At 37.3% G+C, this 27,769-nt stretch overlaps 1 protein-coding gene across 1 annotated transcript; it reads left to right on the forward strand.

The window, feature by feature from the left end:
- Window positions 1-857: 857 nt before the first annotated feature.
- TSBP1 (testis expressed basic protein 1) lies at window positions 858-27,731 on the forward strand. Its single transcript, XM_027056401.2, has 12 exons — window positions 858-1,107; window positions 2,806-2,892; window positions 3,640-3,672; window positions 4,484-4,516; window positions 5,660-5,692; window positions 5,778-5,807; window positions 5,901-5,921; window positions 18,532-18,552; window positions 22,732-22,752; window positions 26,100-26,138; window positions 26,694-26,714; window positions 27,712-27,731. Exons 1-12 carry the CDS (start codon window positions 1,095-1,097, stop codon window positions 27,729-27,731), a joined length of 372 nt encoding a protein of 123 aa, XP_026912202.1. The 5' UTR covers window positions 858-1,094.
- Window positions 27,732-27,769: the final 38 nt, after the last annotated feature.

A 27,769-nucleotide genomic window follows, 5' to 3' on the forward strand; every position in this document is an offset into this window, starting at 1 on the left:
TAAGAAACAAAACAAAGGAGCAAAGGAGAAAAAAAGAGAGCAAGAGACAAACCAAGAAACAGCCTCTTAACTGCAGAGAACAAAATGATTGTTGCCAGAGGGGAGGTGGGGGAGGTGTAAAAGATAAATCAAAGTAGTCCAGAGCTACCCCAAACCTGGAGGGTGCAGCATCCTCAAAATGGAGTCCATCACTGTGCTCTTCCAGTGGCTGACTGCTTGGCCTATGACATACTACCACAAACAGCAGGCCCCCAAGATTGAAATGAAATGTGGCTTTGTGAATACAATGTGGGCTCTGGAGTCAGAAACTCTGCCATTTGTTGGCTGGGTGACTTCAGATGTTTCATTGTAAATGTTATTAAGGATTAAATAAATTGTACGTGTAAAGTATGTGTCTAATATAAAGCCTTAGAGTTCATATAATTTTATTACTCCCCTTGTTGTCTACAGTGGCTTGAAATCCCATTCACTGGCTCTTTTTTCCTAGCACCACAGACCTCTTGACTTTCCCTTACTATCTAATTCCAATGGCTTCCCTTCACCGGTTCACCCTCCATTTGTTTCAAGGCCCTCCTTTTTATAGATATAGGAATTTTTCTCACTTCTAATTATTAAACATTTATTAAGTGCCTATTCTATAGGAAGTTCTCTGCTTCAAAATGTCTAGAAGTTACAGGGATGAAGGAAACAATCTCTGGCCTCAAAATGTCTGGAAAATAAGAACTTATTCAAGAGCCCAAATAGAGTAAATCCCCTTTCAAAATCATAAAATCCCCCTCCAAAATATTCTGAAGTCTTCCCAGCCTCTTGGTCCTCAACTTCCTTTCTTCTTGTCTCTCTGAAGTTCTAGTTCTTTGTTATGACACAGATTCTGGAACCTTCACAGGCCACACTCCTTTAGTCTGCTTAGGTCTGATTAACCTGAGCCACATAGTTCCTCTGTAACCCTCTGCATGCTTGTCTACAAGGACCTCTGCCACATCCCAGTTCATACTGCTCAGAAACAGTGAGCTTGGGGTGTTCCTTTTATCTTGATCTCCCTTTGACAAAGAAATCCAGATGACACAGAACCCTCTGAAGACAACACCTGAAAAATGGCAGTCTTGGGTACGGACTGACTCCTTCTCTAAGGTCACCCAGACCTTACTGGCTCAGAACTCTTCTCTTCAGAGACTTTAACACACTCCTTATCTGTCTGCTTTCTTTCAAATTCAACATCCTTTCTTTCACTCTCATTGATTCCTCTGGGAGCCTGAGGAAAACCACTCAGAGTCAGCTCAGCTCTAGAGTGAGGACAATGATTTCTTCTTTGGTTTCAAGAGTTTGGACAACTAAAACAACCATCCTCTGGAACAATAGGAAAATTCCTTAGCCTGTTGTCTTACTTCTGGTAGTATTGCTCACTTTATAATGTTTTAACCCTTCTTCTTATTTTCCTCAAAAATGGAATGGATCATCTTTTGTCTAATAGCCAGAACATTTCAGACACCACTCAAAGGGAGTACTGCCTTCCAGAAGCTTGATCCAAGTACACCACCTGGTTATCCCTTCCTCCTCTAAGGATTACTTCACATCAGTTATGAAATTCTGACTTGGCATGAAAGAGGCCAAACTATTTACTATTCATCTTAGTGGTCCATTAGGAGCAAATCTCTGAAGGTTGTTTTGTTGGGAAATTGTTCTCACGTGACCTAACAACTGAAAGATTGTGTAGACATATGACTGATTTTCCCCAACTTGAGGTGTTTCGTTACATCTTGAGGTGAATTCATCTACTGCTTTCTTGCAGCAGCTTAATCTTGGTGTAATTAATTTTTTTAGCCCTTCATAGTTCAGTTGTCTCAGCATTTATCACTGTCACAGGCAGATTTATGATTGGTTTATTCACTCATTTATTCTTTCTTCCTTCCGCCACCTTCCCTTCTTACATCTTTTTCTTTCTCTTTCTCTTTTTCTCTTTCTTCTTTCCCTCCCTCCCTCTCTTCCTTTCTTCTCCCCAGAGCTCCTTAGTCTCAGTTCTTCATAACCGTAGCAAGGTATCTACTTAAGATTTGTCTCTCCAGTTATACATAAACAGATATAGGCTAGCAGTCCCAGCATGGGACTTTGGGAGAAATTCTATTAACCAAAGTAACAACTGTCACAAATATGTCTTATCATGAGAGGCTTTGTGGGTGATGACTGAAAGGTCTTTCCCAATGATAAGAAATTTCTGTCTTCTGTTGTGGTTTTCGTTAATATGATCATGTTCAGTCAGGGGCCTCTAAAATTTTTGATTGCCTACCTATGTAAAAGTATTTGTACACACACTGCATACACTGCATACACACACACACACACACACACACACACACACATGTTGTAAACATACTACTGTACTAATACATGCTTCAAAACAGAAAATCTAGAATTTTAGTTATAATATAAAATTACATAAAAATAGAACTAATATTTTTTCTCACACCCCAGTGAATTACTTTACTTTGTATCAATGATTCCCTCTAACCTTCTGCCTACATAGAGTAAGGGATTCAACTAAGGAGGAAATGTGTCACATTTTCCACTCTCTAAACCAAGGGTACATAGCATCTGAGGTTCTTAGTATCTGACCAATAGGACCAATATAAATAATGAGTAGGGGAAGGAATGTGGAGACAATAAGATAAGGAACATTAAGGAAGAAAGCAGAAAAGGGGGCAGAGGGGAGATGCCTATTTGGTGAAAACAGTTAAGAGGTGACCAGAAGCTGTCTCTGATCATGACACAGTGTAAATAAGAAAGAGTACAGTTGAATTTTTGTTGCAGAAATAACTTTGGCTGTCATCCTGACTCTACTGGGACTTGTTATTCTGGCTATTTTATTAACAAGATGGACACGACGCAAACAAAATGGTGAGTAACAAGTCAAAATGGAGATTCCCTGTGAAAGTCACAGTGGAAGGAATGCCAAAGTTCAGTCTCAGTTTCTACTTAGTTGATAGCTAGAGACTTTGCCAATATTCTGGGAGCCCATGTCAATACATGAACCACAGAATCTTTGACCTACTAGTGATTCCCCCTGCACTTTTAAACTCCCAAAGCTCACATTACCAATAAGGCCAACCCCCCCAAAAAGCAGACTGAATTTAACAACAGTAACAACAAGAATACTCTAAAATTATCTGAGACCCAAGGGAAATTATCTGAGGAATAAAAATGGAAAAAAGAAGACACTGTGCTAGTATTATATAAAAAGAATTCAAGAATTTTAGTGACTTCATACAGAAGAGATGATAAGAGACCAGTATATAGTATTTGTCAATGAACTCGAGATGGGACTCATGTAGGCAATAACGTATTTCCATGCCACAACATCTCTCTTTCCAGGATTTTCCTTAGTATCCTCCCACCTCCCTTCTAATCAGCTGCATCCCCTCCTTATTTCTCATCCTAGCACCTATGTGGAGAATTCGTGTGGAGGGATAGGTAGAACAGGGCTGGCTGCAGGTGCTTAAAAGAGGTAGGAACCAGTAATGCATCATATCTAGGGGGCCACCTTGGGAGCAAGAAGCACAGTTTAGAGTGAGGAGCGTTGAGTTAGGAGGAAAAACACCTCTTGCAAGTAGATAATTGTAATATTTTTGCTTGATTCTTCCACAGAAATTGATGTCTCAAGATACAGTTCAGAACAAAGTAAGTACTTAGATCCATGAGAAAAGGAAAAGTTAGAAAGCATAATGGCATTTCTATAAGTCAGGGACCAAATCTGTCTTGTTTATCATTGTATTCCCAGCACCTTGCATAATGCATCATTCCATGAACTGAACTTCTAATTTACTGGGAGAAACCCACCACCAGAGATTTCCATGCAACACTGAGTGTCAAACTGAAACTGGGCAGAATGAACTAATAGGGGGTAGGTCTGCATGATTCTGAGGCTCTCTTCAGATGCCTCCTGTGGTCCAAGAGCAGCAAGAGAAATACCACGCCATGAAAACAGCAGACTCCTCAGGCAATGGAACAGAAGGTCTCAATCTGGTAGTGAAGAGGGCCTCAGCAAGATGGGTAGGTAGGCGAATGGAATGTAGCTAGGAATAGCAAGAGTGAATACAACTAAGATAATTATGATTCAAAAGAGAACCAAGTTCAAGATGTAAAGAGGTGAAGCAGATTTTCTACGGCAATGTCTAGTAAGATGCCAAAGTTGCTGAAAAGACAGCCCAGGATTAGTAAGAGAAGAAACACAGGAGTTAAGTGCTGGAGTACCAAGAAGGAAAAGTATTCTGAGGCCCTTCTGATTACTATGTAGCCCGGTGAAACTGATGACCGGCATGGTCACTTACCACCTGCTCCTGCTATGCACAGTCCTGGTTCCTGCAAAAAAAATTAATTCCTATTATTATTCACTATCAGGATTTCATGTCTACATTAGCTCTCAGAGTCTTAAAGCTCCACTCATTTTCAAGAAGCAAAACCATGGAGCACTCTCTCCTTTTTTCTCCAGGTGCTGGTCTTCTGGACTATGAAGATGGTAGAGGTAAATAGATTAGGAACTACTACAGAATTAATGGAAGAATGTGTTCCTTAGAGCATAAAATGAACTCATCTCCCTTTGAGTATGATTTGTTAAGTCAGCACATCTTTTCCTGTCATACTATCTAACTGCCAATCCATCTGTGTGTGCGCATGTATGTGTATATATGTATATAAATAAGATTTCAGCACTTTTCTCAGAAAAGACAAATAGGTCTCCTTCCTAAGACCATTAAAAAAAATCCCTTCCAACTCCTGTTTATCCCAAAATCATGGAAAGGCTAAGAAACCTCTCTGAAACAATTTCCTGGATGGGTAAAATAGGGATAAAGTACATAAAATTCATGAGTTGTCATAAAGTCTGAATACTCTGCATAAAAAGATGCTTTGTAAAGCTATAAAGTACAATAGGTGAGCACAACTTATATTATCTTCATTTTAGAAGATGAAATTGATACTCAAAAGGTTATGAGACTTACCCAAATTCACCTAGCAAAAGAAGGAGTTGGATAGAAAATCCAGGTTTGTGGCCCTGAGTCCAGCACTCATATTCTCAATTACACTATCCCCACTTGGTTAAGACAAAAAAGGCTCATTTTATACTGAATTTCAGTATTTATTATTAATATTACTAATATTAAATTAATCAATATTAATCAAATCAGGACATGTGGTCTAATGTAACTGAAAAACAACATAAAGCTTATTTGAAATAAAACATCCAGAAACCTAATGGTTCTAAGTAGATTCCAAGGCACTCTACTTTTTTGTAGCGACACACACATGCACGCATGCATACACATGTGCGCGCACACACACACACACGCACACACACACACACGCTACAAGTATACGGATTCGCATTTCCAAAAGGAGAGAGGAAGTAGCTTGATCACGCTGCTTGCTGTCATGCCCCACACTTGGCCTCTTGGTCCATGCCTCCTCCTACTTCTATGATTCATCTGTCATGAACAACAGAGTGAGGAGCAAAGCATATGGCATCCTTCCTTTCTTTTCTGAAATGGAATCCAAAGAAAATGGGAATATCTGGGAAGGGAGAAAAATCTTCCTGGCTGGATTTAGACATACGATGAAACATTTCTTGATGCGCTGTTAGTAAATTTAATCTGTTTCTTTTCTCCAAAAGATTTTCCCTCTCAGAGATCTAAAAGAGGAAGAGGTAAACAGATTTTTACCTAATAAGAAAACGATGCAGACAGAGTTGTCAAGGTAGAATCTCATTATGTTTTCATGTTGTCTTTCAGGATTCCGACATTTATATTCAACAGAAAGTGGTAAATAAATTATATGCTGAATTGCTAAGAAATTAATACAGAAATCCATTTATGAGAAATTAAGAATCTTATGTTTTTCCTTCAACCCTCTAGACACTTCATATGATGATCGAGGTAAGTATATTTAGAGATTATGGTAAAATTAAAAAGGAAAATCAATGCTTTTTAAACTGTTATAACAGGAGGTGCTTTAAAACCTAGGTAAAATAACAGGAAACCAAAGTAACAAATAGAGGATTCTGAGAAGTATTCATAAATGTTTCCCTTCACACTGTGCATTATTTTTACCCCTAGTACTATCCAATTCCTCTTTTATCCACCTACTAATAGGCTAAAAGTAATCTGAGTACTCAAGAAAAATTCAAATGCTAGCCACTCAGTGTGCCGTTCTTCACATAAATGTTAAGAAATGGAGGAATAAACCCCTGAAAATTCGTGACATTACAGTTTGACCTGTGTACTGAAATTCCAAGAGCACAAAGAAGGGCTGCTTTTGTCTACTGTTGTCATTTACATCTCCTGTTTCTTGGGAAACCCCCTCAGAATAGGTTATCATCATGACACCACATTAAATCAGTGCAAGAAGCTAACGTAAGGGTACACAGATAAGTAAAATGCAATATACAGTATAGGAGAGGAAGAGAATTAAGATGCACTTGGTACTTCCTATGTGCTAGCCACTCTTGTGGATGTTTTTCGTTTTATTTTAATATCTACAAGTGACCCTGTGAACCACACAAGGGTGAACTACCCCAAAAGCCCCTGTGTCCGTTCAGGGCCTCTTCAGGTTAGCCTACAGGTTGCTTTGGTACAAATTAAAGAGTGCTCCTTTCTCTAGGCAGATGCAGCCCCACTCAAGAATACTGCTGGGATTTCAGTCCCCAAATCCCTCTGTGCTCTGAACAACCTATACAACCATAATACAGTGGTCCTGAATATATAGGAGAGGTATCTCACTCTTAACATGTCCAAAACCCAAGGCTTGATCCTGCTACTTACAGATATGGACACCTGCATTCCCCCAGGTGCTCAGGCTGTCTACCTCTTTAACTTCTTTATTTCACTCTCCTCATCCAATCCACCAGGAAATCACATCCCCACTACTTTTAAATTATATTCCAAATTAGACCACTTTTCACCATGATGGCAATCTTGGCCCAAGCATCAACATCTCTTCCTTGAACTGCTTTAACTGACCCCTAACTGGTTTCTCTCTACTCTTGCCCTCTTATAGTCTGTTTTCCTCATAGTAAAGATAATCCTTAATAAGCAGTTCTTAAATCAATTAACTTGCTATGTATTGTTATCCCAAATTTACAGAAGAGAAATATATGCATGAAAAATGCTAGTGACTTGCCTAAAGCTATAGTGACTTGCAAGCCACTCAACCTAATAGAAATTCAGAATTGTCTGACTCTAGATTTCATGTAGTTTATTTTTACACAATTTAATAATATCTTATTAATTTCTTGCTATGGATCTTTAGTGTAGAGTCTGTAATCTTAGCTTCTTTCTATTCCAGGCAAACCTTGTATTCTTAGGGAAAACCTGGATCAGTAAGTATTTTATTGTCCATTTTATTTGTGATCCGAAAAAGCCACAATTTAAAATTCATAAAGCCAAATGGCAACTTATTTCTTCAATTTCCCAATCACCTCTAAGGTGGCCCTATAAATCCTAGTCATCTTGTTTCTAAGTTTCCAAGCTCTACCACTCTTCCCTCTATCATCTCTGGACACAGAAATATAAATGTGGTGGTCAACTAGAGACTACAAAAATCTTCTGACAGGAAAATATTGGACAAGGTCACTGTATCAGTTTAAGTGCATGCAATTTAGTAAATTTTAAATTTTGGTATTTAAATATATCACATGTTATATCTATTTTTCAGTTTTTTAAACAATTTTTTATAGTTTATATATTTATTTTGAGAGAGAGAGAGAGCATGTGAGCAGGGGCGGGGCAGAGAGAGAATCCAAAGCAGGCTGTGCACTGTCAGTACAGAACCCAAAGCGAGGCTTGAACTCACAAATTGCAACATCATGACCTGAGCTGAAACTAAGAGTCGGATGCTCAACTGACTGAGCCACCGAGGTGCCCCACATCTTATATGTTAAAGTTGCCATGATAATTCAAAAGTTTTGAAAGGCACTGAATTTATTTTTAATGTTACTAATTTTTACAGCAAGTGTAAGTGCAGCACATCAAAGTGTTCAGCACCTTAGTATTTTCTGTTTTTAAAATACCAGCAGAGGCCCCTGAGTGGCTCAGGTGGTTAAGCATCTGACTCTTGATTTTGGCTCAGGCCATGATCTCACGGTTTGTGAGTTTGAGGGCCCACCCCTTAGCTGGGCCCTTCATTACAAGCACAGGGCCTGCTTGGGATTCTCTCTGCCCCTCCCCCACCCACACAGGCATTCTCTGTCTCTGTAAAAATAAATAGATCAATCAATCAATCAATCAATAAAATACAAAACCAGGAGAAACAAGTAACACTAATGTAAACCAGAAGATTTTGTTTCTTGGACTTAATCACACTCAAGTATGTAAGGAAAGCACTCATTTTATTTTTTTTATTTTTTTTCCAATATATGAAATTTATTGTCAAATTGGTTTCCATACAACACCCAGTGCTCATCCCAAAAGGTGCCCTCCTCAATACCCATCACCCACCCTCCCCTCCCTCCCACCCCCCATCAACCCTCAGTTTGTTCTCAGTTTTTAAGAGTCTCATGCTTTGGCTCTCTCCCACTCTAACCTCTTTTTTTTTTTCCTTCCCCTCCCCCATGGGTTTCTGTTAAGTTTCTCAGGATCCACATAAGAGTGAAAACATATGGGTATCTGTCTTTCTCTGTATGGCTTATTTCACTCAGCATCACACTCTCCAGTTCCATCCACATTGCTACGAAGGGCCATATTTCGTTCTTTCTCATTGCCCTGTAGTACTCCATTGTGTATATAAACCACAGTTTCTTTCTCCATTCATCAGTTGTTGGACATTTAGGCTCTTTCCATAATTTGGCTATTGTTGAGAGTGCTGCTATAAACATTGGGGTACAAGTGCCCCTATGCATCAGCACTCCTGTATCCTTTGGGTAAATTCCTAGCAGTGCTATTGCTGGGCCATAGGGTAGGTCTATTTTTAATTTTCTGAGGAACCTCCACACTGTTTTCCAGACTGGCTGCACCAATTTGCATTCCCACCAACAGTGCAAGAGGGTTCCCGTTTCTCCACATCCTCTCCAGCACCTATAGTCTCCTGATTTGTTCATTTTGGCCACTCTGACTGGCATGAGGTGATATCTGAGTGTGGTTTGGAAAGCACTCATTTTAAGAAAAGAGATGAGAAAAAAAAATACATGCTGTCTTTACATTTCTGGGTAGATCTTTACTTATACACTAGGAAAATATCAAATTAGACCATCATGCAACATAATTTAAGTCACTTCCAGCTTGTTGGTATTATTTATTTTTACACTTTTCATTAAAACAATAGCAACAATAGCATGACAACTTTTTGTGTAATTTGCTTTGTCTGTCTCCAGGTCTTTTAGAAAATGTTTCCATGACATCATTAAGAAATAAGTTTTAAGCTATAGGATGCACATCCAATCACAATAGATATGTGTGTGTGTGTGTGTGTGTGTGTGTGTGTGTATTCATTATAGTTTCCCATCTCTTCATTAAACTTGAATTCTCAGTCAGCTGAGTCAATATTTTGCCATTTTTCTCTTACTTGGCCTCAACTTACTTTATAGCTAATATATTCATCTGCTTCAGTGTTTCTTTCCATGTATAGTTTGTTATTTCTTCTCACTACATATTTACCTTCATTAACCTTTGCCTGCTTTGTCTTGTCATTTGGCTCATAAGTTAAGCCATGAAAAGATTTTGCCTCTAGTTTCTTGACTATTTGACTCTTTGACGGTGTTGATTGGATAATCCTCTCTTGATGATATCAAAACTACAGAAATAGAATATCCAAACTGATTTTTCTTGGTTTTACTTGTGTTTTTAGAGGGATCCAAAGGAGATTACAGTTAAGTATTGTCTTGTTTTTCAACAAAATTCAACAAAAATTTGCTTCCCATCAGTAACACTTCTCTAGATTGTAAACACTTTGAGGAAAGAGAGAAACCATCAGTTCATACGAATATTAAGCAACAGAGAAAGTCTCCGAACACTGGTTTAGAATAGTCTGACAATAATAAACTGTCAGTTTCCAAACTTGGTCTGTTGGTTTCCATACTGACTGAGAGGAAAGGGAAAAAAAATAGAGGAAATGATGAGTGAGAAAAAAGGAAAGAAATAGAAATAAAATAGAAGAAAAGAAAAGGGGATGGAAAGGAGGGAGGGAGAGAGAAGGACAGAGAAAAATGTAAGCCACAGAGTTTCGTAGAAATAACATCTGTCTACTAAAGTAGAAAAACCCTTATTAGAAATTGAAAGGATGAAGTTGGGAGTGGCCTCCAGTTCTCACCACCAGGTCAGTGGGTCTCCCTGGGCCTGGGCCTGGGCCTGGGCTTCAACTCCTAAGAGGGCATGATGACTGACACTGATATGGAAAGGTCAGGAATCGAAATTCTGATGATTCACCTCACGCTTCTGTATGTTTTAGCACCATCATTCAATTCCCTAGGTAGGTTCTTGTGGCTTTTCCACTGTCATCTGGTTTGCACACCTTGTAGTTTTTGTATTTGTCTTTTTGTCTCTTGAAGAAATTTTTAAATTAAAGTGCAAAAATAATTGACACTTGTAAATCCACACCCTAGGTTTCACAACTGATATTTTGTCATATTTCTCAAGTGACAGATAATCTAGAAATCCCTTTTGTCCCCATCCCTATACCCATTCCACTCTCCCCACTTCCCAAACTCTATAACGTACCATAAATCTTAAATTTATTTTCATCTGTTTATATAATCTCTATGTGTCACTGAACAATACATAGTATTGTCTTGTATGTATTTCTTTAAAATTTTTACTAAAATGACATCATTTTGAAAGTATCATTACAGCTTGCTTTTTTCCTCCAAAATATTGTAATACTGAAAATATATAGAAATCCAAGGTATGCATTTTAAGTGCTAAATATTCCAACTTACAAATACGTTTTTCTATTCTTTCTCCTACTGAGGCATTCTCAATGTTTGCAATTTCTGCTATCATAAATATTGCTTGCGAAATGTCCTTAAGTAATTTGGAAAACAGTTTATCCAGAGTAGATACGCTGTAATGGGATTAATGAATTGTCATGTATATAACATTTATGTAACATAAGCACATTTTTACTATACTATCTGTTGTTTAATTGAATTCCATGGTAGTTACATAACAGGCACACCAAAATGTGTAAAAGTTTCCCATTTCCCTGAATTAATAACCCCAATTCCATCATACTTTCACAATATTGCCACTTTGATAGGTATAAAATTTTTAATTTGCATTTTCCTGCTCATTCCTGAAACTGAGAATTCTCTTGTATGTATATTACCCACTTAGGCTTCACCTTACACAAACTATTCATTCACCGATTTATCCATTAGGTAATTGATTGCAGAAATTCTTTATAATTTTGAAAACTAATCTTTTATATTTTGTTAAATATTTAGAAATGCTTCCTCAAATTCTCTTACTTTTAAAATTTTGTGGTGTCTCTTGACATTTAAAAGGTTCCATTCTCCCTCCTCCCCAACCACACACACAATTTGTTGTAATAATATTTGTCAATCTTTTGTTTTCTTTTATATTTTGTGCTTTTTTTGGTCTTTCTTTCCTAGATATCACAAAGATGCTATACTATACTTTCTCTTAATAGTTACAAAGTTTCTCTTTCTACATATAGAACCTTAATCCAAATGGACGTTTCTGCATTTGGGATTTTTTTGTTTGTTTATAAATATAAAGGTCTAATTTTTCTAAAGAAAAATTTTCTTCTGGAAACCAACTATTCCAACTGAATTTATTAACTCACACATTCTTTCTCCACTGATTTGTAACACCTCTTTTATCTCGTGCTTAGTTTTTCCCTGATTTTCTCTTCTGTTTCAGTGAACTTTTGTCTCTTGCTTAATAGATCCTAAATTTCTTCCATTACTAAAGCTTCAAGACATGTATTATGAGGAACAGCACATTCTCTTTGTTGTTCTTTTCAGAAATGTTTTGGCTATTCTTGGACCTTTATTCTTAAACAAATTTTAGAATCCATTTCTCAGGGCGCCTGGGTGGCTCAGTCGGTTAAGCACTGACTTCGGCTCAGGTCATGATCTCGTGGCTTGTGAGTTCACACTCACAAGCTCTGAGTTGGGCTCTGTGCTGACACCTCAGAGTCTGGAGCCTGCTTTGGATCCTGTGTCTCCCTCTCTTTCTGCCCCTCCCCGACATTTGTTCTCTGTCTCAATCTCTCTCTCTCTCTCTCTCTCAAAAATAAAATAAATATTAAAATATTCTATTAAAAAAAAAGAATCCATTTCTGAAGTTCATATGAGTCACACTAGGACTTCATTGGAATTTCACTGAGTCTATACATTTATAAAATCAGTTCTTCCCATGCATTAATACGATGATGTATCTATTATTCAAATCTTCTTATATGACCTTCAATAATGTTCTATAATTTTCTCTAAAGGGTCTGGAGCATCTATTGTTATATTAATTCCTATGCACATATTTGTTTTTGTTGTCAATGACATTTTTTTCTACTGGATTTTACAAATAATTATTGCCACTATATAAATAATTGTATGTTGTACTTTTGGAAGAGATTTTGGATCTAGCCAGCCTGCTGAGCTCTAGGAGTTTTAATAATTTAGAGTCTCTTGGATTTTGTATGTAAAATCCTATCTCCAAAACTAACAATTTTGAGTTTTCTTTCCAGTTCTTAAAACTGTTTCCTTATTTTATTGTTTTGCCCAAAATATCCAACACAATGTTAATACCAGCAATGATCATAGGCATCCGTCTTGGTATCTGACTTTAGCAGGAATGCCTCTGGTTTCACCATTAAATGTGATGCTTGCTTCCATTTGGCAGCTCCCTTTTATTGGGTTAAGACAATTCCTTTCAATTTCTAGTTTACTAACAAAAATCTTATTAATAAGTTTGAATGTATTTTAATTAATTTTTTTTGTATTTAATGTCATAAAATTATTTCATTATTCTAAAAATTGCTCACTCTATCTATGGACATGTCCTATTTTTGTTCCTAGCATCACTGGGCTTGTGCCTTCTTTCTTTGATCATTCATGCCAAAGATAGTTGTTCCTACCTATTAATCTATTAAAAGCTCAATGGTGGGGGCCCTGGGGTGGCTCAGTCAGTCAAGCATGCAACTCTTGGTTTCAGCTCAGGTCACAATCTCACGGTTCATGGGTTTGAGCTGCACGTTGGACTCCACACTGACAGCACGGAGCCTGCTTGAGATTTTTTTCTCCCTCTCTGCTCCTCTACCTCTTCAAAATAAATAAATAAATAAAAACTTAAAAAAGCAAAAATAAATTTTGGTTTTGTTAAACATCTACTAATTATTTTTCCCTATTTTATCAGTTTCTGTTTTTATTTTTAGTATTTCCTTCTTTCTACTTTTTCTTCCTTTTCCTAGTTTAATATGTGAAACTCTGCATAAATTTTAAGACTTTCTTATTTTCTTATAAGCATTTAAATCCATTCTGATGCTACTAAAAGCTTTGATATATAGCATTGTCTTTGATTTTCAGTTTAAACATTTCATAATTTCCATAATTTTAACAAATAAGTTACATAAAAAGTGTTTTAGTTTAATCCATTTTAGCTTTATTATTGATTTCAAATTGTATTGTATTATGATACAAAAGTGGGATGTGTATAATTTAGATTCTCTGAAGTGTGTTGAGACTTTTGAGTATCTGTAAGTAAACTTTCAAAGAATATTTTTTATTGGTTTGGGCTCAGGATTTTACCCACAGATGTACTATCAGCCCAAACTTATTAATATTCAAATGTTCTCTATTGTTATTCTTTTTCATGATATACTAGTTTCAAAAAGATATGTTTAAGACAACTACAATTGTCTCCTTTTGATGTCATTTTTCTTTTTAATACTTCCCATTTTTCCTTTACATATTTTGATTTTTGTTAGATGTATACAAGTTCATAATTGTTCTTTTTTATTAAATTTTGCTTTGTTCAATGATACCATGTCCATCCATAGACTCAGGAACACTTCTGGCTAAGTTCCACATTATCTGATACCCGTATTGCTCCAACATCTTTGTTGTAATATGTATCTGCCTGTTATTTATTTTTCTTTTTTTTTTTAACCTTTATTTATTTTTGAGACAGAGAGAGACAGAGCATGAATGGGGGAGGGGCAGAGAGAGAGGGAGACACAGAATCGGAAGCAGGCTCCAGGCTCTGAGCCATCAGCCCAGAGCCTGACGCGGGGCTCGAACTCACAGACTGAGAGATCGTGACCTGAGCTGAAGTCGGACGCTTAACCGACTGAGCCACCCAGGCGCCCCTATTTTTCTATCCTTTTATTTTCAACTTCACAGTTTGTTTTTGTCTCACTTGTATCTTTTTTAAATAGCATATTGCATGACTATGCATATTAACCATTATAAAATTTTTTCTCAAATAAATTTAGTCCATTTTACATTTATTGTAAATTGCTGATATATTTCATCTAAGTTATGACAGTTTTACTGCATTTTCTATTTACCAGGTTTTGTTCTTTTATTTTTTAAATCTTCTTTCCTACTTTCTATTAGATTGCTAGATTTTGTTCCTTTTGCTTTATCTGGTTGGTAGCTTTTGTTTTCTTCATCCTTACATTTGTAACATGCATACTTCTTGATTTTTGCAAAAAAACAAACAAACAAAAAAAAACTCATCAGTATCTTTTTCTTCCTCCAAGAGTAGACAGTAGCCTCTTCAGACTATCTTCCCTTTCAACGTCTTCCATATAGTATGATTTAAAAAAAAAAATTTTAATGTTTATTTTTGAAAGAGAGACAGAGTGTGAAAGGGAAAGGACAGAGAGAGAAGGAGACACAGAATCTGAAGCAGGCTCCGGGCTCTGCTGTCAGCAGAGAACCCAATGCGGGGCTTGAACCCACGGGCTGTGAGATCATGACCTGAGCCAAAGTCAGATGCTTAACCAACTGAGCCACACAGGTACCCCTATAGTATGATTTTTAAAAACAAAATTTTATACAAAATTGACTCTTTTATAAATAGCTTTAAAAAATATCAGCATTTTCTCTGTTTATAATTGTTTGTCATAGCCTGTGCCTTCTTCTCCTTAATTCTTGCCCAAGTATAATCCTTTAGTCATTCTTAAGGTCCTATATGTGTGTGAAAATTTCTTTAAGCCCTTTATGAATTAAAATACCTTTACTTCACCCTCAATCGTGAGAGTTTAAGTATATAATTAACATTTCTTTTCTCTCAAGATTTTGAAGATTTGTTCCATTTCCTTCTGGCGTTTTTTATTGTTGATAACAATCTGCTACTAGTTTGATGGTTCCTAAGTAAATATGGCTTTAAGATTTTCTGTTTATCCTTGTATTCTGCATTTTAATTATGATGTATCTGGGTTTGAGATTAACTTCGTTTATCTTGCTCACGACTCAAGATTTTCCATTCTGTGGACTCATATCTTTCTTTAATTATAGAAAATTCTTGACTTTAACTGCTATGAATATATCCCATTTTTATAACTACCTCTATACTTATCTAACAAACTATAGTCTCTCCTTTTTTTATTTTCTATTTAAATTTTAGTTAGTTAACATACAGTGCAATATTGGTTTCAGGAGCAGAATTCAGTAATTCATCACTTAATACAATACCCGGTGCTTCTCACAAGTGCCCTACAGTCTCTCCTAAGATTACTATCAAATATATGTAAAGATTCTCCTCTCATCTTTCTGGCCTGTTAACTTCTCTTTTGTCTATCTCATCTTTATTAATTAACTTAGTCTGTGACCTTGTAACAGATGAATCTTAAAATCTCAGTGGTTCTATTCATAAAATTCTTTTATTATGTAAAATCAGGGATGCCTGATTGGTAGTTGGCTCTCCTCTCAGCAATGACTTAAGCAAGTTCATCTTTTTTTTTAAGTTTATTTATTTTGAGAGAGAGAGAGAGAGAGAGAGAGGAGAAGAGAACCCATGTAGGGCAGACAGAGAGGGAGAGAGAGAAAATCCCAAACAGGCTCCTCACTGTCAGCACAGAGCCGGACGCAGGGCTCAAACTCAAGAACGATGAGATCATGACCTGAGCTGAAATCAAGAGTCAGACACTTAAGCGACTAAGCCACTCAGGTGCCCCCAAGAAAGTTCATCTTATCCTATGTATTTCCACCATTTTCAACTAACGGCTTCTAGGTTTATCACATCTGTCTTAAGTGAGCACAGGAGAAGAGTAGACAGCATGAGTGGGAGGGTTTTATGGGGAAGCCTGGATGTTATTGTACATATCACTTTGACAATTACATTGGCTACAACTCAACAGTATAGCCCCACCTAACTGCAAGAGAATCTGGGGGCAATAGTTTAACCATGTTGTATTAGTTTTCTTTCGCTACTGAAACAAATTACCACAAACTTAATGGCCTAAAACAACACAAATTTATTATCTTAGTTCTACATGTTAGAAATGTGACACATGTCTCACTGGGCTAGGGTGTCAGCAGGGCTGCATTGCTTCTGAAATTCTAGGAGCAAACCTGTTTCCTTGCTTTCTCAGTTTCTAGATATTCCTTGCTTCATGGTCCCCCATTCCCCATCTTCAGAACTAGCAACAATTAACCAACCCACACCCACACAACACTCTAGCCTTCTTCCATTGTCATGTCTTTTTCTCTGACACCTTTTAATCCCCTGCTTCCAATTTTAAAGACTCTTATGATTCCATTGAGCCCACACAGATAATCCAGGATAATATATTTCCCTATTTAAGGTCAACTGATTAGCAACCTCAATTCCATCTGTAGCCTTAAATCCCTTTTGCCATGTAGCCTAACATATTCAGGTTCCATGGACAGGGATTAGGACAGGGACAACTCGGGGGGGCCGTGGGGATCCTATCCACCACATATGTGCCTTGGAGAAAAAGGAAATTACTTTGGTGAACAGCGAAGCAATCTCTATCACACTATCTCCTTATTTCTCGATACTCATTCCTGGATGATTTCCCTCATATTTACCATTCATTAATTCTTTCTTCAGTTAAGTCTATTTTCTTTGTTTTCTCACCTAATGATTTTCTAATTTAATGACTGTATTTTCTATATCTGCTATTTCCATTTTGCCCTTTATCAAATGTATTTGCTCCTGATTAATGCTTTCTTAAAGCTTTATGGATTCCATTCCTTCTTTCACATCTCCAAATATACTAAACACACTTGGTTAAAAATTCCTTTTGAATTCCCCTTTTTATATGTGTTACCCCAACTGTTGTGGCTATCAGTCATGTGATTAAGTCTCTTCAAATGTATTTTAACTTTAGTCTGTGTGTTCATTAGTTACCACTTGTTTGAATTCCTCATAAACTTCCCATTGTTGCAATAATCCTATTAATGCATAGATTTCATAGGTTAGTTTTTATAACTGTTTCTGCATTCATAGTTTCTTGCCTACATGAATGTAGTGAAACTACACGAATGGTTCAAATGTAAGCCTTATACCTGAACTTGGCTTACCCTGAGAGTTCTACGATTGCTAGAGACTCAATTTCCAGCCATAGCCTGATGCAAATAGATCACTTCCTGACAAACCCTGACAAACAGATCTAGATTAATGGTGCCTTTTTCACAGATAGTGCTTATGTGAGCCTTAGATATACAAGATGGCTAGTTCCAGGTTCTTCCAAGGCATGAGGTCTGTGGCCTTAATTTTCACTCCTGATTATGTGTTGAAAACCCAACCTCTCAAAAAGATACATGGGTGATGAAACCTCTTACTCGCTATTGAAATTATGGGCTCCCTCTTGATATAGGACTCTTGGAGACTTCTCTTACTAGTTTTCAAGTTAAGCTTCATATTTTAAAACTTTAAAAAATACTGTGCCCAACTTTTCCAAGTGATTAGAGGAGAGGGTGAAATATCCATCTTGATAGCAAGCAATGCCCTTTTCCCTGCCCTGACTCTTTATCTTCTAATATCTAGAGATGTCCTGATTTTGTTTTCTTGGTATTAAACATCCCCACAGGAAACAAATGATTTTTGAAAAAAGTAGAGACCCCTTGTTGAAGCTATTAAGTAGCAATAGTTTGCTGCAAAGATCTTTCAAACAAAGGGGAAAAAAGAGAAAGAAAACTGAGATAGAAGAGGAGGAGAAAGATAGGTAGAGAAGGAAAACAGAACAAAAACAGCAGGATCTGGAAAGAAGAAAAACAAAGAGGCAGAAAAGTTTCCATGGACTAAGAAACTAGCAATCCCCCTAAACATTGTTATTCTCTTACTAGGAGAACTTAAAAGATAGGTTGCGGAGGTCTTGGAATCCTACCCTACCATAAGAGTATTACTGAGGAAATACACAAAAGCCTAAAATTTATACCCCAAAACGAATCCTTAAATGGATATCCATCTGCCCACAACACTGCATTGCACCTGATCATAGAAAATGGGATGTGACCCATGGCAGTCTTCTTTCCCACAACCTCTTCCTTATATAGTAGCTGTGGAATCTGAAGTTCTCCCTGAAACACAAACATCTCATTCTTACTTTGTTTTCTTTTAGCACTGTCTCAATCAAGTATTGGTAAGTTCCTTTACTTTTCTCCAATTCAATTCAAGGTGCCCCCAGGTTTAAATGGCAACAATGAAGATATCTAATCCCCTACCTCCTTGAGCCACCACTGACACTCAGGGGTTGGTGCTCCCAGGGGTTCCCTATTTTGATACTCCCCAAATCAAAAACAGCAACAAAAAATGCCAAACAGCCAGGAGAACAAAGGGGTAAGTTCCTTTTCTGTTTCTCAATTCTATTCTCTTTGGTGTATCACAGAACTGGGGATCATGTCCTAACTGTGGTTAGCCTTGTCCCTCATCTTCTTTTCCTTCTCCATCATTGAACATTTTACTTGAAATTAATGAGAGCTTTAGAAAATAAAAGGTCCATTGATTAAGAATGAAGAGAGAATTCAAATGGTTTTAGCTGGCTACAATGATTTCAGCAAAACAAAGTATCTTCTTTCACTCAGAAGCAAGAGGAAGGAAAGAGGTTGTTAAAAGGGCAGAGAATGGGAGAAAAGAGGAGAGTTGTAATTCAAAAAGCCATGTTTGTTGAGTCTATATTTACCGGTATCAGAGATGAGAAAAGTGAAGTTCAAGGACATTATCTAACCAAAAGGCACATAGCTCATAGAAAGTAAAATTGAAGTTCTAAACACTGACTTTTCGACTCTAAATCCCATGCTTGTCCAACTACCCCCAGGACACCATTGAAAATATTTAATTTTTCAGGGGCACTTGGATGACTCAGTTCAGTTGAGCATCCTACTCTTGATTTCGGCTCAGGTCATGATCCCAGGGTCATGGGATCAAGCCCTGCCTCAGACTCCATGCTGAGCATAAAGCTTGCTTAAGATTCTCTCTCTCCCTCTGCACCCCCTCCCAGTTCATGCTGTCTCTTAAAGAAAATTAATTTTTCAATTTAAAGTTATCTTCCTGAAATAAAAACTCTCAAGAAATTTAGGATATTATGCACATATGAAAAAATGTTACTTCAATTTTTAAAACATAATTCAAAATGCAAAAAATGTGAATTAATCTGAATCTCAAAATTATTTTGCTAGTCTACTACTGTGGCATAACTGCATCCCATGAATGAGGCTGTTTTATTGCATATATATGTAATATGTATAAATATATACATATTACATATATATATGCCATATATATATATACACACATATATATAGTATGGGATCAAAAAATAGACATTGTTCAGAGGGCTGCAAGAGACACAATATTTTATTTTATTTTTATTACTTTTTAAAAGTTTATTTATTTTGAGAGACAGAGACAGAGAGCTAGTGGGGGAGGGGAAGAAAGAGCAGGAGACACAGAATCCGAAGCAGGCTCCAAGCAATGTGATGGCATTTTAGACAGTAAGGAAGAAAATCAAATTAGGAGTTATACTAATCATTATGATAATATACTTCTTAAGATGAGAATTATCCTCTGATGGTAAATAAGGTAAATAAATACGTGATACATATTGGGTTTAATCTCAGAGGAAGGGAGTAATCAGTTATTATAAATAGTATTTAGCTGAAAGATGCATGGGGCCATTCATCCCTGAAGTTCAATATGCTGTGTGGTTCTACAGGATGAATGAGGCCCCTCCTGAGATGTACCTATACAGGCATACATAGATAAGGACTGCAATTCGAAACAATAATATAAAAATATGTACAGAGTTTATGTGCCAAGCTGTATCCTAAGCATAACAATCCTATGAAGTAGATATTATTATACATCTTGTATTTAAAATGAATAATCTTAGGCACAAAAACGTCAAGTAACTTGTGCAAGGTCACACAGCTATAAGGTAGAGGAACTAGGATTCAAATCCAAGTATTTTAGCATCTGATCTCCCACTGTACTTCATGAAAACTAATCAGGACCCCCTTTCTGTTAAATCAATTAATCCAGACTCCTGTGGATTTTTGTTATTATTCTTCAGCGTCGACTCCAGAAATGGTATTTAAGTCTCTTTCTATTTCTCAGTTCAGGAAAGAGAAATGTGAGTAAGCAGGAGGTCAAAATAAAGGAGCATATAAGGTAGCTAATGAAGGTTTAACCAAGACCTAGGTCTTCTGAGTTCCCTTAAGAGTTTCAATCTTCACACAGGCTGAAAAGAAAGAGTAAATGGCCTCCCTGCTCACCACCAGTCCTACAAGTCTTTCTGGGCCTCCATCACAGCACCAAAACACAGTACCCTTACACTATCCATGACTAAATCACACCGCAGGTGGCATAGAGGATTTGGTAATTCCTGGAGATGCCAGTGTGAGAGCTTCTCTCTGAAGCTTCTCTTCAAAGGGTATTAATTCTGACGACTTTAAGCAGAAGACCTCAGGAATTTATCTGTGTGTCCATTTAGTAGTTTACTAGGGAACCGAGCACGTCCTGATTGCTTCTCTGTCATGAAACCTTGGTATCTGGAGGCTTTTTCCCTGTCTTCTCTCTCCTAGGCAGGCCCTAAATTTAGAATGTGAGCCCCATGGAGCACCTGAGTGGCTCAGTCAGTTAAGCCTCTGACTTTGACTCCGGTCATGATCTCACGGTTTGTGAGTTCCATCCCCGTGTCAGGCTCTGTGCTGACAGCTAGGAGCTTGGAGCCTGCTTCGGATTCTGTCTCTCTCTCTCTCTACTCCTCCCCCACTTGTGCTCTGTCTCTCAAAAATATATAAATGTAAAAAACAAATTTAGAATGTCAGCCCTTTTGCTTCCCCATTATCCTAGATTTTATCAGCTGAGGCTGAAAGACCCAGGAATAACAAGACTACAGTGTGTGGATTTAGACTAATTGAATCATTAAAAGTTGAGCTTAACAGAGCATTGTTAAACCCTGTTGTTTTAGAGATTAGTTAAATAAGGTCCCCAAAAGATGATGGAAATGATCAAAGATCATACTTTAAATTGGAGCAATTTAACCTCCAACGTAAGACAAATAAGGCAAATGCTTCCTTCTTTCATTCTTTTTTTTCATCCTTCCTTCAATGAATATAGTGGGGTTCATTCAATAGTAGTCTATATTTCTGTACTGTCATAATTTTTATTAAAAGTTACACAAATCTTCCCTATTATTTAGATCACTTTATAAGAGGAACACTCTAGAGATTAATAAAAAGAACAGAAAAAAATTGGGAGAGTCAATATGTAGGAAAAGAAGTTAATTTACTTCATAAAGGAATATTCCAAAAGGAACAGAAAGAGAAAACTGTGTGAGGTACAGAGGAACGTGCACTGAACCAAAGTCAGAAAAATTGGAGACTAAAACTGCATATAATTTTTATTTAAAAAATTTTTCTGATGTTTATTTTTGAGAGAGAGACACACAGAGTGTTGGGGGGGGCAGGGGGGTGGGCAGAGAGAGAGGGAGACACAGAATCTGAAGCAGGCTCCAGGCTCTGAGCTGTCAGCACAGAGTCTGACACGGGGCTCAATCCCACGAACCATGAGATCATGACCTGAGCCAAAGTCGGACATTTAACTGAATGAGCCACCCAGGCACCCCATAAATGACTGCATATAATTTTTAGCACACTCGGCCACAGACCTTCTCTTCTCTCAGCCTCAATTTTCTTTTTTTATAAAATTAGAAATTTTTTTTTTAGAGTGAGAGAGCACATGCAAGTGGGGGCAGGAGAGGGCAGGAAGGATGTGGGGGGTGAGAGAGAGAGAGAGAGAGAGAGAGAGAGAGAATCACAAGTAGGCTCCATGCTCAGCACAGAGCCTGATGCAATCTCCAGGCTGGATCTCATGACCCTGAGATCATGACGTGAGCTGAAATCATGTGTCAGATGCTTAACTGGCTGAGCCACCCAGAAGCCCCAAATTGGAACCTTTCTAACATTGCCTTTCTTTGGTTCTTGAAGCTATTACATTATGGAGAGGAGATTTTCCAAACTGAGAAAAGAAAGAATGAGGGAGAAATGGAAAATAGGGGAAAGAAAAGATGCTGAATGAAATCAGAATATTGAAAATATAGTAAACCTGGATTCTCTCCTGACCACTTTTACTCCTGGAATAGTGTCCAAGGGGGAAGAAGGTTCAAGACCTGCAAGCGTGGTAATAATCCATGTGCCTATGGGGGAATGAAGGGTCTAAGGTGTCCTGAGGGTACAATTTCCAGAAAGACTCCTGGGAAATGGGTGGATTACTTAAACCATTAACCCTACTGATCTGAATATTTGTTATTGTTCTTTAGCTTTGGTGCAAGGATCCATGAGTAAGTTTTTCTTTTCCTTTCAAAATCTGGTATTGTAGGGCTCCCACACTAGGCAGAGGATGTCTCCCTGTCTTATTTGTTCCCTGGTATGTCAGAGTGGCAGGGCTTGAAGCTCATCATTCTCTGCCTTCTCCTTCATTAGGTATCTTACATACGTCAGGCGTACCTGTCTCCCCTTCTTGTCTTGAAGCAAATTCCTCCACTTATGTCCAGTTATGGGACCTCATCTCCCAGCCCGACCTTCTCTTCAGCAGTCACAGCTTCTCCCTTCTATATCTTTGTATTTTCCTCTTCCAGTAACTCCCTCTCCTTAAAGTATAGAGCAGGTTTGGTTTTCTTCCACCCCAAACAGATCCTCCCTTGACTCTGTGTCCCTCTCTAACTACAAGCCCCCCAGGCCCACAAAGAAGGAAATTATGCTGTTTACTTTGGCTGTGGGCTTGGGAATAAGTTACTGTTTCACCTCTACTATTGAAAAAATGCATTATTTCTCCATGAATTGAGAGTGGTACAATAAGACTTTTAAAAAACCACTTTAAAAATAAGCCTGCTTACTTATTAATGTATTATAAATAAACAGACCGTTACATAACGCAGGTTCTGGAGCCAGGCCGCCTAGAATTGCATTCCAGCCCCCTATTTACTGGTTCTTTGAACACAGGCAAGTTATTTAATCTTTCATTAAGCTTTTAAATTCAACAACCAATTGAAAAACTAACAGAACAGAACACAGATGTGAGTAAAAATAGAAGACATGAATACAGAAGGAAGAAAACTCAAGATAATGCTTAAATCAGTCTCCTGGAACTGATTTCCACTTACTGCCAAACCGAGATGAACACATTTTCTAAACAAATGAAGAGTGAGAGAGGAATGAGGTACAGAAAAGTAAGGCAATCAGAGAAGATCACACACACACACACACACACACACACACACACACACACACACAAATTCAGAAGCGAGAAACAATCCTGGTTGGACAGATTTTTTTCTTCTAAGTTTATGTGCTTCTGATAAAATTTTTCATATTGAATATTTACTTTTGGTCATACTTACAGCAAGCAAAACTGTTTCTTGTTCAAAGATAATAATTTCATGATTTTCTCCAAAAAGTATCACAACTTCCAGGTGCTTCACAACCTCAACAGGTTTGTCAATCACAGGTTTGAATTAAATGTGACCCAACCAATACCTGTGATTAAATTAATGGAAAAAAAGGGATTCATTTGGTCTATCTCAGCTCAGCCACAGCCTGTGGTGACACTGATCTCACACCACACTGTTGTGGAAGAATGTAGGGTGTGCACTTAAATCCCTTCCTTTTTCAAAGTAAAGCTCCCAAACTGGCAATCCATTGGTCCAATGCCACCTGTATATTGGCTGACCAATAAAGCATTATTTTAAATCTTGCATTTGAATGCTTCTAGATAGGGTATGCACTTTTCAAATGACCAACTTCTTTACTACCCTGTATAGCTGACAGATTCACAATTCAGGAGACTTGCTGAGGCAACAGAGCATACAACCCCCCACAAGGACAACCAGTATTTCCATTTAGTAATACTTCCATTTAGTAATTTCCATTTAGTAATGGAAATTTTCCATTTGGAAATATTTCCAATATTCCAATGGTAAATATTTCCATTTAGTAATGGAAATTTTGGTACTCTCTACAAGAACTAATTCTGATATTTTCATTCAGAAGATTATCCACAGAAGTGAGGTCCTTAATCTAAAATTATATAATACTTAGTATTTTGTCAGGATACTCAAATCTTATAATTAAGTTTTTTTTATCTGCTTCTTCACTCTGAAAGTAAGTGAAACCTTTCACTGTTGTGCCTGTTTTCAACCAGGCAAGGCCACAAATTCTCAGTTCAAAACTTCTTGAAAATATATGATATACATTCCACCTCTGCTTATGCCTTTGCCTGTGGCAGGTATCAGTAGGTAAGCGTACTTCTCTTTCCTGCTCAGCCTACATACAATCTAAAATTCTCACCTCCAGAGTGTTGCTACAAATTGATCAGATTTAGTACATTAACTCAAATATATTTGCCATTTCTGAGATGGATTAATATCCTTAAATATTAAATATATGGGAGCTGTCTTTTGTAAATTATCTCTATTTAGTAGTGGGAATGGCTGTATGCTACCTTAGTCTACAATACATAGAAAAGGTTGTATCTCTTCCCAAGTGCTGAGATCTCATCATTTGTGTGAAAAGCTATTAGTTTCTTCCAAACATAATAACAAACAAAATTGAGTCATAAATATACAAGAACTATATTTAATTATTTCAAGAGAAATAAATTACATTTTTCAACTCACTAAAAGCTTTCTAAGTGTAATTTTTTAAAAATAATACTTTAGCATTTAAAGAATGCTCAACAAAGAGAAATAAAAGTACATAAAGAAAAGATCTGAATAGGTAAAAGAAGAAAGTGTGGGAAGGAAAGCAATAGGAAGGTAGAATTTCAGTGAAAATCTCCAGAACAGGAAAATGGAAGACCAAAATAGGTTCTAAAAGTCCAAATCATAGTTTCACACATACAGAAAACCTTTGAAATTCCACGGGAAAATTAGCTCATCTCATAAACAAACTTGTTTCAGTAAAGAGGCTTTCAACATCTTCAAATAAGATTGGTTACTCTCAAGGCAGAAGCAATGGTTCCCAACTGATGTCAAATCTCACTGAAATGTCAGCTTGCGTAACTAAGGTACTGAGGTAACTAAGGAATACCAAAGTATATTTTTTTAAGAGTTGAATCACACAGATTAACAAATAAACAAAGAACACAGAGAAATACTCATGAAAATGCCCTGTCACCAGCATTCAGAACTTTCCAAATGACGGTTAAAGAGGGAAAAATAGAGAAAGTAGAAAGTAAACTAAAGCTTAATGCCTTAAACACAGTGAAAACTTTCTACTTTGCAGAAGAGTTTCATTCCTTTGTAGTCCCTGAATATTTCTTTCATAACAATTTTGATAGAACTTTTCACCTTTCCTATCCATTATTACTCTTGATTTTTCACTGCAGCCATTTGATGTAAGAAAAGAGATATAATTTTCATTTTAAAGATTAGAAAAGTAATGTTCCAAAGGTTTAGTGACTTACCTAGTCATAGAGCTACAGAGTAGTAAAGCTGCGACTCTAGTCTTGGATCTTTAGCCTCAAGACTATTTGTACCTCACATGTGGGGAGGAGGGAATAGGACTGCCTACATTTCATGCTCCCTGAAAGTCTAAATCTAGATAAGATTATATTTGTCTTTTTTTTTTTTTTTTTTTGCTTAAACAACAAACATTTATGTCTCATAGTTCTTTGCAATTTTCATTACAGGTAATACAAAAGCCTTCAAAGCAACTTCAGAACCTTTATGTAAGTTTCTCCTATTTCTCAACTCAGTTCTTTTTGACCTTCTACAAAGTGCCTACTATTGGGGGAGTTGCGTGGGGGCTAAGGAGGCACAAAAAAAAAGGAAGAGGAAAGGAGAACAACCTACTATTTAACTGTTCTCCTTTGCCTTTACCAGTATGAGGAACTTGAGGCTGATTTCAGGACCCCCCCCCTAAGTAACTGATGATTTTCTTATTTAGCAAAGTGGAAACTCTGTTAATAAAATTAATTAATAAGTGAAAGGAAAAATCCTGTGATTAGATGGAGCTGTTTGTCAAAAACAAATAGTTCTAGAAATATCTGACAACAGAAAGATAGCAAAAATTGAAAACAAGAAAAATAACTGCAGGAAATATGATCTTATGGGTCTCCTGGGGGGGGGGGGGGCTTGGTGGGGGAGGGAAAATACTGACTGACCTTCTTACGGCTTTTCATGTAAATGTAATATGTAGTAAATGCTTGACCTGAATCTCCCTGAAATGTACATCCTTCATGCATGCACTCTTCCAGACTTATCTTTTTGTGTTTGTGTTTTAGCAGGCAGTGCAGGACCCATAAGTAAGTTTCTTTTCTGTGCTTTAATTCCCATGTGCTTTGCACTGTTAGAATATGTAATATGTAAGACACTCCTATTCATGGATGTTTTTATTTCCTCCTGCACAAATTGCCAATTCTTTTGTCCTTCTTTATTTCCTATTCTTTTTTTAAAGTTTATTTATTTTGAGAGAGATAGAGAAAGAGAGACAGAATCCCAAGCAGGCTCTGCACTGTCAGCACAGAGCCCAATGAGGGGCTCAAACTCACAAAACATGAGATCATGACCTGAGCCTAAGTCAAATACTTAACTGACTGAGCCACCTAGGCGCCCCAATGCTTCCTATTCTTATTCTAATAAGCTGGGAGCTTCAGTGAGGAAGTATTATCACTTTTAGTTTTCTCAAAATCTTGAGATTCAATAGCAAAGAGAAAAGTGTTAACAACAAAAGTGTTAGAAAGGTAGGAAGGTCCCTTGCTAAAAATCCCAGTCACACCAAGAGGAAGGGAGCAGTGAGTCCCAGCTCACTGAGTGAGGGTCCCTAGGCTGCTGTGATAGTGGTGTGGAATGTATATGCCCTGCTATTAGGCCCTGATGTTAACAAAGAATCAGTCTGGAAGAAGTGTCCAGATTGCATCTTAAAGGACATTACATCAAGCATCTCTGGCAGAAGCACTGGTAGAGGACAAAGAATGAGGGATGGGTGAGAAGCAGTTGATTTAGAAAAGAAAAAAATGATAAATGGACACAGTGATATATAAATGCTCTGACCTTTTACCCGTCTGTTAATGGCCTTGCCGCTTAAAGCGGGTCCAAGGATCTGCATCAGCATCACCTTGAAGTTTGTTAGAAATGCAGAATCTCCACCTAATGCCTACCAAATCAGAATCTGCATTTTAACAAGATGCCCAGATGGTTTAGAACCATTACTTTGCAGAGTTTCAATCCTCTGTATGTAGAAAACAAATGTAAAGTTGAGTGTTCTTGATCTAAGTTTAACCAGCTCCTCCATTCCTTCAGATTCTCCACAGGAAGAGTAGCCTTAATGCCGGTGACAAGAAAAATGAAACTCACCAAG

Source organism: Acinonyx jubatus, chromosome B2 (genome assembly GCF_027475565.1).
Source record: "Acinonyx jubatus isolate Ajub_Pintada_27869175 chromosome B2, VMU_Ajub_asm_v1.0, whole genome shotgun sequence".
Lineage (NCBI taxonomy): Eukaryota > Metazoa > Chordata > Mammalia > Carnivora > Felidae > Acinonyx > Acinonyx jubatus.

Bases quoted from the DNA above. Each gene is read 5' to 3' on its own strand.
- TSBP1 (XM_027056401.2), top strand. The intron at 2,893-3,639 runs GTGAGTAACAAG...ATTCTTCCACAG, and splicing joins GACACGACGCAAACAAAATG to AAATTGATGTCTCAAGATAC. The intron at 22,753-26,099 runs GTAAGTTTTTCT...TTTTCATTACAG, and splicing joins TTTGGTGCAAGGATCCATGA to GTAATACAAAAGCCTTCAAA.